Here is a 10,887-nt window from a genome sequence, read left to right as displayed (position 1 = left end):
GCCAAGTAGGAGCATCTCCCTTTCACGCGCACATGCACAGACAGACAGCGGAAGCGGTTGCTGGAGACACACGTCTCTGTGTGAAAACGTCGCGTGTTCCCTTGAGCTCTGTGCGTGCGTGCGTGCGTGCGTGCGTGCTCGATTTGCTCCTATTGGAGTATCGTTTTCTTTCCGGGCTGCAGATGAAATGTCTCAGCGTGCGGGCATGGTCCAGAGCAGTTGCCAACGTACCGAACTAGTCCCAGCCGTGTAGCAGCAATGTTTGGCTATTTTGGCTAGTCATTAACCAACCGTCTTGAGCTCCTGGGTTAACTTGGGAACCTAGAATTTTGGAGCTAATATGAGCTATCTGCGACGAAACCGCGTACTAGGCGCTCTGCGTTTGCCGTGTCATTTTTGGTGCGTGCGTGCGTGCACCGAGTTCCATTTTGCGTGCGGTTTGCGCCCTTTTGTGCCCAGCTCTCCCCAAATTATTACTCGCCGGCCCGACCATCAAAAGGCACCGTCCGTATATACACCGAACTTGTGCAAATGATCCATCCGATGTGGCCGAACAAAGGTACGCGATGCATGCATGTAGCAGCACATTGCAGGCAGCAGGTTCTCGGCATCTAGAACAGATTGACTGACAGCTCACCCTACTCCCGATTCCGACATACTAGTACATGAAATCTTCACTCGCTGCTCAGTACTGCATGCATTGCCAACATGATTCACGTGACACGGCGGCCAGTGCGCTCTCGGGGCAACCCTTCCTTCCTTGTCGTACGGCCGCGTCTCGTTTTTAACGGGGGCGCATCCACTCCACAGACCACAGCGAGCACAGTTATTACTTGTACTTGTAGCAGCTTATAGTCCAGTGACCAACGCAACCCATAAAATCAACTCTTTTTTTTTTAGAATAGAAAATCAACTTCTTGGCGCACGTGAGCTTCCGCTGTCATATCCAGGGCCGGAAGCCGGCTCGGCTCTATATAAAACCAACCACAGACCGTGAAAACCAGCAAGCCGACCGAGAGCAGAGCCACAGCCACCAAAGGCGTCTTGGCCGGGTCCATTTCTTGGACAGACCTACCAACGCTCTCGCAGGACACGCACGGCCGCACCGCATGTCGTGGTCTGACACGGACGCGGCGCTCTTCGCGGCCGTCCTGGGCCACGACGCCGCGCGCCACCTGGCCACCACACCGCCGCACCTCGACGGCCCGGCCTCGTCGTCGCCCGAGCTGCAGACGCGCCTGTACGACCTCGTCGAGCGGGGAGGAGCCTGGACCTACGGCATCTACTGGCAGGAGTCCCGGGCCGGCGCCGGCGTGCTCGGCTGGGGCGACGGGCACTGCCGCGACGGCCCGGCCGAGCAAGCCGGGGCCACGGACAGGAGCCTGGCGCGTAAGCGCGCGCTGCTGCGGCTCCACGCGCTGTATGGCGGCGGGGACGAGGACGGCGCCGACTACGCGCTCCGCCTCGACCGGGTCACTGGCGTTGAGATGTACTTCCTGGCGTCCATGTACTTCTCGTTCCGCGAGGACGCCGGCGGCCCGGGCCGCGCGCTCACCTCCGGCCACCACGCCTGGGCCGCCGTCGATCCCCACCTGCCCGCCGCACCCGGGTGGTACGTCCGCGCGTCCCTCGCCCAGTCCGCCGGCCTACGCACAGTCGTCTTCCTCCCTTGCAAGGGCGGCGTCCTTGAGCTCGGTTCCGCCGTGGCCATGCGCGAGAACCCCGAGGTCCTGCGCGCCATCCAATCTGTCTTCCACGTCGAGGCCGTCGCGCCGGACGATCGCATGAGGATCTTCGGGAAGGACGTCTCCCGCAGCCCCCCATTGCCGCCGGTGCAAACCACGGGGAGCGACGCCAGTTGGGCGCTGCGGCTCGGCGGGCAGGCTAAGCAGGAGGCGGCGGCGGCCAAACCGAAACCCCAGCAGGAGCCTCCCAAGACCATAAGCTTCAGCAACGCCGTCGGCGCGCAGAAGCAGGCGGGCGGCGAGGACCGGAGGCCGCGGAAGCGGGGGCGCAAGCCGGCGAACGGGCGGGAGGAGCCGCTGAACCACGTGGAGGCGGAGCGGCAGCGGCGGGAGAAGCTGAACCAGCGGTTTTACGCGCTGCGCGCGGTGGTGCCCAAGATCTCCAAGATGGACAAGGCATCGCTGCTGAGCGACGCCATCGCGTACATCCAGGAGCTGGAGGAGCGCCTCCGGGGCGGCGCACCGGCGCGGGCGGAGGCCGGGTCGTCCGTGGAGGTGAAGGCAATGCAGGACGAGGTGGTGCTGCGCGTGAGCACCCCCCTCGACGCGCACCCCATCTCCGGGCCGCTGAGCGCCATGCGGGACTCCCAGCTGAGCGTGGTGGCGTCGAGCATGGCGGTGGCGGACGACACCGTCACGCACACGCTCGTGGTGCGGTCGGCGGGGCCCGAGCGGCTCACGGCCGAGGCCGTGCTGGCCGCGATTTCCCGTGGGGTGATAATGAGCGCCACCCCCTCCCCGTGACCGTGCAGCTGTAACAATCGCGCGGCTCGTGCCGTAGTACGTACAGGCAACTGTCAACCGTTAGTGTGAGTTTAGGTGAGCATGCTCCTCGTGACTGCATGCCACGTGGCGCACAGGAGAAAGGTAAAATGGTCAATGGGGAGGCTAAAAGGTGAAACCCTTTTCCCCAAGTGGCAGTATCCCAGATTGCCAGTGGTAGATTCTAAGATTCATGTAGTGCACCTGGTTATCAATTTGCACCTACTAGCACACAGTAGATCAAATCTACGCAAAATTGTTATGTATAGGAAGATGCAGTAATTCTCAGCCTTGTGGATGACTCCGTGTTTCTTTGAAGAAGAGACCGTGGAATTTGAGCGCGTCGTGCGTGGCGGTGGGGGTTTACTTTGACCGACCGCACGCGCTCTCTCCGTTCCAGATCTTTACCTACACCCGCTGGCCTGAAAGTTTTCCTCGTCGGGTCGTCGTCCACGTCTCTCTCGCGCGGGCGCGAAAACCGTCGTCCCGCGTCTGGACTTGACAGTCGCCGGCCCGCACCGCGTCTTCGCGTGACGCCGCACGCGCGTTGCTTGTGACAACTTCTCTTGCGGCGCGTGACCACGGGACTCGCCTCTCGCCTCGCCACCTCTGGTAGCCCGGTGTCGTCGCATCGTGTGACCGCAACCCAACAACCGGGGCTCGTGTCGTGTGCACGCCTCCGATCGGCTTGCTACTCCTCGCGTCGTGCACGGTTGATGGAGATGTAAGATGTAACCGGTGGTCCGAAGGCAGGCGATGTGTCAGTCAGCTGCAGGGCGCGCGCACCGGGCCAATGGGACCGACGTTACGCGCCAACAACCTTAAACAGCAACCCTTTCAGTTGAGGACCTGATGTGCCGTGGCACCACGGCCTTTTTCTGAACTCACTCACCCATGCTCCGACGCGCGTTACGCTTTAGTCAAGTTACAATCAGTTTTTTTTTTCGAAAAACTTTCAATCTATTCATTTTCAATACAATTAGTCGAAGTCGCGAAATCTAAATCACCAACTTCCATCCAGTGCCATTAAGTAGGAGTAACTAAAAGCACGGTGGCCGATAGAAAGATGTTGATAGAAAAAAAAAGCCGTCTTGATAAACTTTTATAATAGACATGATCCTTTTCATAAGAAAAAAGCACTGCTAATGCTTCACCGTGTAGAGAGTGGGGGCTATGGAGCCAACTGATTTGATTACTCAACTAAGCTCACTAAAACACAACAAAACAAAAAAGTTCAACAACTATACAATTATGACACTGCACCTTTTAAGCTTAGTAGCATTTCGTTTTTTATATACACCTTATATGTAAAACTATGGGGGAAATCACGAATGCGCTCATTTATGCGTACATACACTCACCTTGAACGCTTGCATGCACACCTTATCCTACGAGTTATCTTCGAAAGACCGAGGGGCACGTCATCTTGAGATTGACGAAATCATCACAGATGTCTCCGTAGTCGACGGAAACATCTCCTCCCACTGAACAAGTATCGCCGAAAAGTCTGAAATAAATTCAAGAAAATACAATCATGATGTATATTTGTTCAAATAATATAAAGTGGCAATGGAAGTAAACTGTACTCCCTCTGTATCAATATACAATGCCCTTGTATTTTGAGGAAAACTTTGACTATCATTTGATCAACAAAAAATATGAGTTAATCAAAAGTATATATTATTAAAACCTTTTAAAACATCCGATGATAGAAAAATTGTGGAATATAACTTTTGATGATTATTATTTTTAGGCTAAGGCCAAGAGTCTATTTTTCGATAAAGGATGGATTTTATTGGCCCAGAGTGGAGCATCAAGAGAATACAAATATTATAAACTCACATACCTGGCCTCTATATAGTTAGGATGCACACAGTTAACACCAACGTGAACAAAAAATACACAGGCAACTAGTAAAGACATATAAGAACAAAGACGTGTGTAGGCAAGAAAAAAGGAAGAAAAAAAATGTTCAGATCCGTGATCTCGCAAACTGTAACAATGACCATATCCATGCCAACCATCTCAAGACACCATGTGGACGATGAAGCTCTTCAACAATGCATTCAGGAAGGAAGCGATGCTCATGCGCCACCGTCATCGGATCCAACTATCAAGACCAAAATCTAGGTTTTCACCCTGATTAATTAGTCTGAGCAATGCCCTTAACAAGGTAACGGCGAAAAAAGACATCATAATTGCCATGTATAACCAACTCAGATCAGACCTAGGCTTCACCACAGAGCTCAAAATCGGGTGCACGTAGCACCATCATTGAAGTAAGTCATGTGTTGTTGCCACCACTTTTCCCCGATCCCAACAACTACACGCGATGCGCGCCTACCGCCGCTGCACAATCAACCCTCTGCATTAACTCTCCGTTCATAGTTTGCATCTCACCGCCAAAGTCAACAACCAGATCTGGAGAGATTAACCGTCTCCGAAGAACTTTCGGTGACCACTGTGGTCGTGGAGCCGCGGAAGGTCGCTCTAACATAGTCGGCAACCACCACCCCCGACCGACAGGGTCTGAATAGCCACCAGATCTGAATCAGGGCAACCATGCCGAGTCAACCATGGATGACATTGAAGCAGTGGCTGAAGGAAATATGCCCTAGAGGCAATAATAAAGTTATTATTTATTTCCTTATATCATGATAAATGTTTATTATTCATGCTAGAATTGTATTAACCGGAAACATAATACATGTGTGAATACATAGACAAAAAGAGTGTCACTAGTATGCCTCTACTTGACTAGCTCGTTAATCAAAGATGGTTATGTTTCCTAACCATGGACAAAGAGTTGTTATTTGATTAAACGGGATCACATCATTAGGTGAATGATCTGATTGACATGACCCATTCCATTAGCTTAGCACCCGATCGTTTAGTATGTTGCTATTGCTTTCTTCATGACTTATACATGTTCCTATGACTATGAGATTATGCAACTCCCGTTTGCCGGAGGAACACTTTGTGTGCTACCAAACGTCACAACGTAACTGGGTGATTATAAAGGTGCTCTACAGGTGTCTCCAAAGGTATATGTTGGGTTGGCGTATTTCGAGATTAGGATTTGTCACTCCGATTGTCGGAGAGGTATCTCTGGGCCCTCTCGGTAATGCACATCACATAAAGCCTTGCAAGCATTGCAACTAATGAGTTAGTTGTGAGATGATGTATTACGGAACGAGTAAAGAGACTTGCCGGTAACGAGATTGAACTAGGTATTGAGATACCGACGATCGAATCTCGGGCAAGTAACATACCGATGACAAAGGGAACAACGTATGTTGTTATGCGGTCTGGCCGATAAAAGATCTTCGTAGAATATGTAGGAGCCAATATGAGCATCCAGGTTCCGCTATTGGTTATTGACCGGAGACGTGTCTCGGTCATGTCTACATTGTTTTCGAATCCGTAGGGTCCGCACGCTTAAGGTTTCGATGACAGTTATATTATGAGTTTATGCATTTTGATGTACCGAAGTTTGTTCAGAGTCCCGGATGTGATCACGGACATGACGAGGAGTCTCGAAATGGTCGAGACATAAAGATTGATATATTGGAAGCCTATATTTGGATATCAGAAGTGTTCCGGGTGAAATCAGGATTTTACCGGAGTACCGGGAGGTATATGGGCCTTAGTGGGCTTTAGTGGAAGAGAGGAGAGGTGGCCAGGGCTGGGCCGCGCGCCCCTCCCCCCTAGTCCGAATAGGACAAGGAGAGGGGGCCGGCGCCCCCCTTCCTTCTCTCTCTCCTCTTTCCCTCTCCCGAATCCTATTCCAACTAGGGAAGGGGGAATCCTACTCCCGGAGGGAGTAGGACTCCTCCTGGCGCGCCCTCTCCTGGCCGGCTGCACCCCCCCTTTGATCCTTTATATACGGGGGCAGGGGGCACCCCTAGACACACAAGTTGATCCAGGTGATCATATTCTTAGCCGTGTGCGGTGCCCCCTTCCACCATAGACCTCGATAATATTGTAGCGGTGCTTAGGCGAAGCCCTGCGACGACAGTACATCAAGATCGTCACCACGCCGTCGTGCTGACGGAACTCTTCCCCGACACTTTGCTCGATCGGAGTCCGGGGATCGTCATCGAGCTGAACGTGTGCTAGAACTCGGAGGTGCCGTAGTTTCGGTGCTTGATCGGTCGGGCCGTGAAGACGTACGACTACATCAACCGCGTTGTGCTAACGCTTCCGCTGTCGGTCTACAAGGGTACGTAGATCACACTCTCCCCTCTCGTTGCTATGCATCACCATGATCTTGCGTGTGCGTAGGAAAATTTTGAAATTACTACGTTCCCCAACAGTGGCATCCGAGCCTAGGTTTTATGTGTTGATGTTATTTGCATGAGTAGAACACAAGTGAGGTGTGGGCGATATAAGTCATACTGCTTACCAGCATGTCATACTTTGGTTCGGCGGTATTGTTGGATGAAGCGTCCCGGACCGACATTACGCATACGCTTACGCGAGACTGGTTCTCCCGACGTGCTTTGCACAAAGGTGGCTAGCGGGTGACAATTTCTCCAACTTTAGTTGAACTGAGTGTGGCTACGCCCGGTCCTTGCAAAGGTTAAAACAACACCAACTTGACAAACTATCGTTGTGGTTTTGATGCATAGGTAAGATTGGTTCTTGCTTAAGCCCGTAGCAGCCACGTAAAACTTGCAACAACAAAGTAGAGGACGTCTAACTTGTTTTTGCAGGGCATGTTGTGATGTGATATGGTCAATACATGATGCTAAATTTTATTGTATGAGATGATTATGTTTTGTAACCGAGTTATGGGCAACTGGCAGGAGCCATATGGTTGTCGCTTTATTGTATGCAATGCAATCACGCTGTAATGCTTTACTTAATCACTAAGCGGTAGCGATAGTCATGGAAGCATAAGATTGGCGAGACGACAACGATGCTACGATGGAGATCAAGGTGTCGCGCCGGTGACGATGGTGATCACAACGGTGCTTCGAAGATGGAGATCACAAGCACAAGATGATGATGGCCATATCATATCACTTATATTGATTGCATGTGATGTTTATCTTTTATGCATCTTATCTTGCTTTGATTGACGGTAGCTGTAGGATCGAAAGTATGTCTAGAGGGGGGGTGGTTAGACTACTTGACCAAATAAAAACTTAACATTTTCCCAATTTTAGTTCTTGGCAGATTTTAGCTAATTTAGGACAAGTCAAGCAATCATCACATAATTCAAGCAAGCATGCAAAGAGTATATAGGCAGCGGAAAGTAAAGCATGCAACTTGCGAGAATGTAAAGGGAAGGGTTTGGAGAATTCAAACGCTATTTGAGACACGAATGTTTTTCCCGTGGTTCGGATAGGTGGTGCTATCCTACATCCACGTTGATGGAGACTTCAACCCACGAAGGGTAACGGTTGCGCGAGTCCACACGGGCTCCACCCAAGGGTAACGGTTGCGCGAGTCCACACAGGGCTCCACCCACGAAGGGTCCACGAAGAAGCAACCACCCACAAAGGGTCCACGAAGAAGCAACCTTGTCTATCCCACCATGGCCATCGCCCACACAGGACTTGCCTCACTAGCGGTAGATCTTCACGAAGTAGGCGATCTCCTTGCCCTTACAAACTCCTTGGTTCAACTCCACAATCTTGTCGGAGGCTCCCAAGTGACACCTAGCCAATCTAGGAGACACCACTCTCCAAGAAGTAACAAATGGTGTGTAGGTAATGAACTCCTTGCTCTTGTGCTTCAAATGATAGTCTCCCCAACACTCAACTCTCTCTCATAGGATTTGGATTTGGTGGAAAGAAGATTTGAGTGGAAAGCAACTTGGGAAGGCTAGAGATCAAGATTCATATGGTAGGAATGGAATGTCTTGGTCTCAACACATGAGTAGGTGGTTCTCTCTCAGAACATATGAGTTGGAATGATGTGTGTGTTCTGATGGCTCTCTCTTTGAATGAGAACGAGGTGGAGGGGTATATATAGCCTCCACACAAAATCCAACCATTACACAAAATTTACCAATCTCGGTGGGACCGAATCAAGAAACTCGGTCTGACCAAAATAGTAAACCCAGTGACCGTTAGGAATTTCGGTGGGACTGACATGCAACTTGGTAGGACCGATTCGGTTAGGGTTTGGGCATAACGTAATCTCGGTGAGACCGATTGCACAAACTCGGTGAGACCAAATTTGGTAATTAGCTAACCAGAGAGTTAGTCAGGCAAACTCGGTGGGACCGATTTGCTCTTTCGGTGAGACCGAGTGGAACTCGGTGAGACCGAAAAGTTACAAAGGGGAAACACTGAGTTTACATTGCAATCTCGGTGGGACCGATTCGCTCTTTCGGTGGGACCGAAAAGTTACGAAAGGGAAACGGAGAGTTTGCAACACCATCTCGGTGAGACCGAGATCCCTATCGGTAGGACCGAATTGCTAGGGTTTGGCAGTGGCTAATGACAAGTGAAACTCGGTGGCGCCGGATAGGAAGAATCGGTAGGACCGAGTTTGGCTTAGGGTTTAGGTCATATGTGGATATGGGAAAGTAGTTGAGGGTTTTGGAGCATATCACTAAGCACATGAAGCAAGAGGCTCATTAAGCAACACCTCATCCCTCCTTGATAGTATTGGCTTTTCCTAAAGACTCAATGTGATCTTGGATCACTAAAATATAAAATGAAGAGTCTTGAGCTTTTGAGCTTGAGCCAATCCTTTGTCCTTAGCATTTTGAGGGTTCCACTTTCACATCCATGCCATGCCAATCATTGAGCTTTCCTGAAATAATCATCTTGGAATAGCATTAGCTCAATGAGCTATATGTTGTTATGAATTACCAAAACCACCTAGGGATAGTTGCACTTTCAATCTCCCCCTTTTTGGTAATTGATGACAACATATAGATCAAAGCTTCGACAAATGATAATAAGCATGAAATATATCGTCGCTTTGAGAAGTATGTGATAAGTAAGAGCTCCCCCTAAATTTGTGCATATTTAAAATTTGCTTTGGACTGCAAATGCACAAAGAATTAGAATTATGGGTTACTTTTCCATGTCACATACATCTTGGTGGAGCGCTAAAAAATGATAAGATTGAAATACATGCACTCATCACCAAGAATAGTGAATGATCACAAATGATAGACAGAATGATAATATTTAAGCAAGCATTAAGCAAACATTAAGTGTAGCTTATGATCAAACACATGATCATCAATGTCTCACAAACATAAGGACATGGTATCTCAAAAGCACACAAAAGCAAACAAGTTCGAAAAACAACCAAATAAAGCAAGAGAGAAAAGCAACACACTCTCTCTCTCTCTCTCAGCCTATGATCTATACATCTTCTCCCCCTTTGGCAACAAGTTACCAAAAAGTTCCTAGAAAATGCATAGCACTAGATCGACGCTCAGGCTTGATCTTCAGGTGGTGGTGGAGTCCGGATCACTCCAAGGACGAAGCCTTCGGTAGACGTGGTTGGAGTCGAGGGTGAAGTGGATGATGGAGCTGGTGGAACTGAGGCTATGGTTGGTGCAGACGTTGTAGCTCTGGTGTCAGCAACTGGCAGTGCAGACGACCTCGGACCTCGTGGCACCCTAGCAAAAGCATGAGTCGTGGTCCTGCCTCTCCTCTCATTCATGTCCTCCTGGAGCTGCTCCACGGCAGTCTGTATCTCTGTCACCTTGATGTCCAAGTCATAGAACCTTTGTTCCATGATCCTCTCTAAACTCGCCTGGTTCTGAGTCAGGGTGGCTATACTCTGCTCAATCCGCAGGGTGGACGCAATCAAGTAACTGAGCTGCTCTTGTTTGGTCTTCAAGAAGTAATCAGATGCCTCTGCTTGAGTAGGCATCCTGGCAGCTTTCTCCTTCTTCGCCTTCTCCTTCTGAGCTTGTGCATGGGCAGATGATGGTTCATTCTCTGTCATCACAACTTCATTGTTCTCAAAATCTGGACGGATGGGCAGGTGTTCCTTATCCAACAAATATACGCCCGTGCCCATCTTGGAGTTGATGAGCTCCTAAATCTGAGGGGCATATCCACAGCTCCTCTTCTGATCTGCCGCAGTCCTTTTGATTGTTTCCACTATGAGGCTCATGACTTTGAATTTTTGAGGCACGTCAAAGACATGAAGCAAATTGATCGCATGACCTCTGATCATCTTGTGATCTCCAGACTTGGGCAGAAGGGTGTGCCTAAGGATCCAGTTGATCGTAGGCAATCCTGATAGCAGATAATGTACTGAGCCAAACTTGAACGTGTCAAGTGCTTCATTCGGAATCTCCTTGTACATGTTGGACATGGAGTTGTGGTCCATCTTTTTCTTGGCATAAATGTCCAAGTCATCTGCTTGCTCCTCTGGGGCATTTATCAGCTTCGCC

At 50.0% G+C, this 10,887-nt stretch overlaps 1 protein-coding gene across 1 annotated transcript; it reads left to right on the top strand.

Moving 5' to 3' along the window:
• The first annotated feature begins 966 nt into the window (after positions 1-966).
• LOC119268691 (transcription factor MTB2-like) lies at positions 967-2,909 on the top strand. The gene has a single exon (XM_037550388.1). The coding sequence runs from the start codon at positions 1,110-1,112 to the stop codon at positions 2,487-2,489; it is 1,380 nt and encodes a 459-aa protein (XP_037406285.1). The 5' UTR covers positions 967-1,109; the 3' UTR covers positions 2,490-2,909.
• The last annotated feature ends 7,978 nt before the right edge of the window (positions 2,910-10,887 follow it).

This window comes from Triticum dicoccoides, chromosome 3A (assembly GCF_002162155.2).
Source record: "Triticum dicoccoides isolate Atlit2015 ecotype Zavitan chromosome 3A, WEW_v2.0, whole genome shotgun sequence".
In the NCBI taxonomy this organism is placed as follows: domain Eukaryota; kingdom Viridiplantae; phylum Streptophyta; class Magnoliopsida; order Poales; family Poaceae; genus Triticum; species Triticum dicoccoides.
The sequence above is the reverse complement of the archived record's forward strand: the minus strand, read 5'-3'. Positions and strand labels throughout refer to the sequence as shown.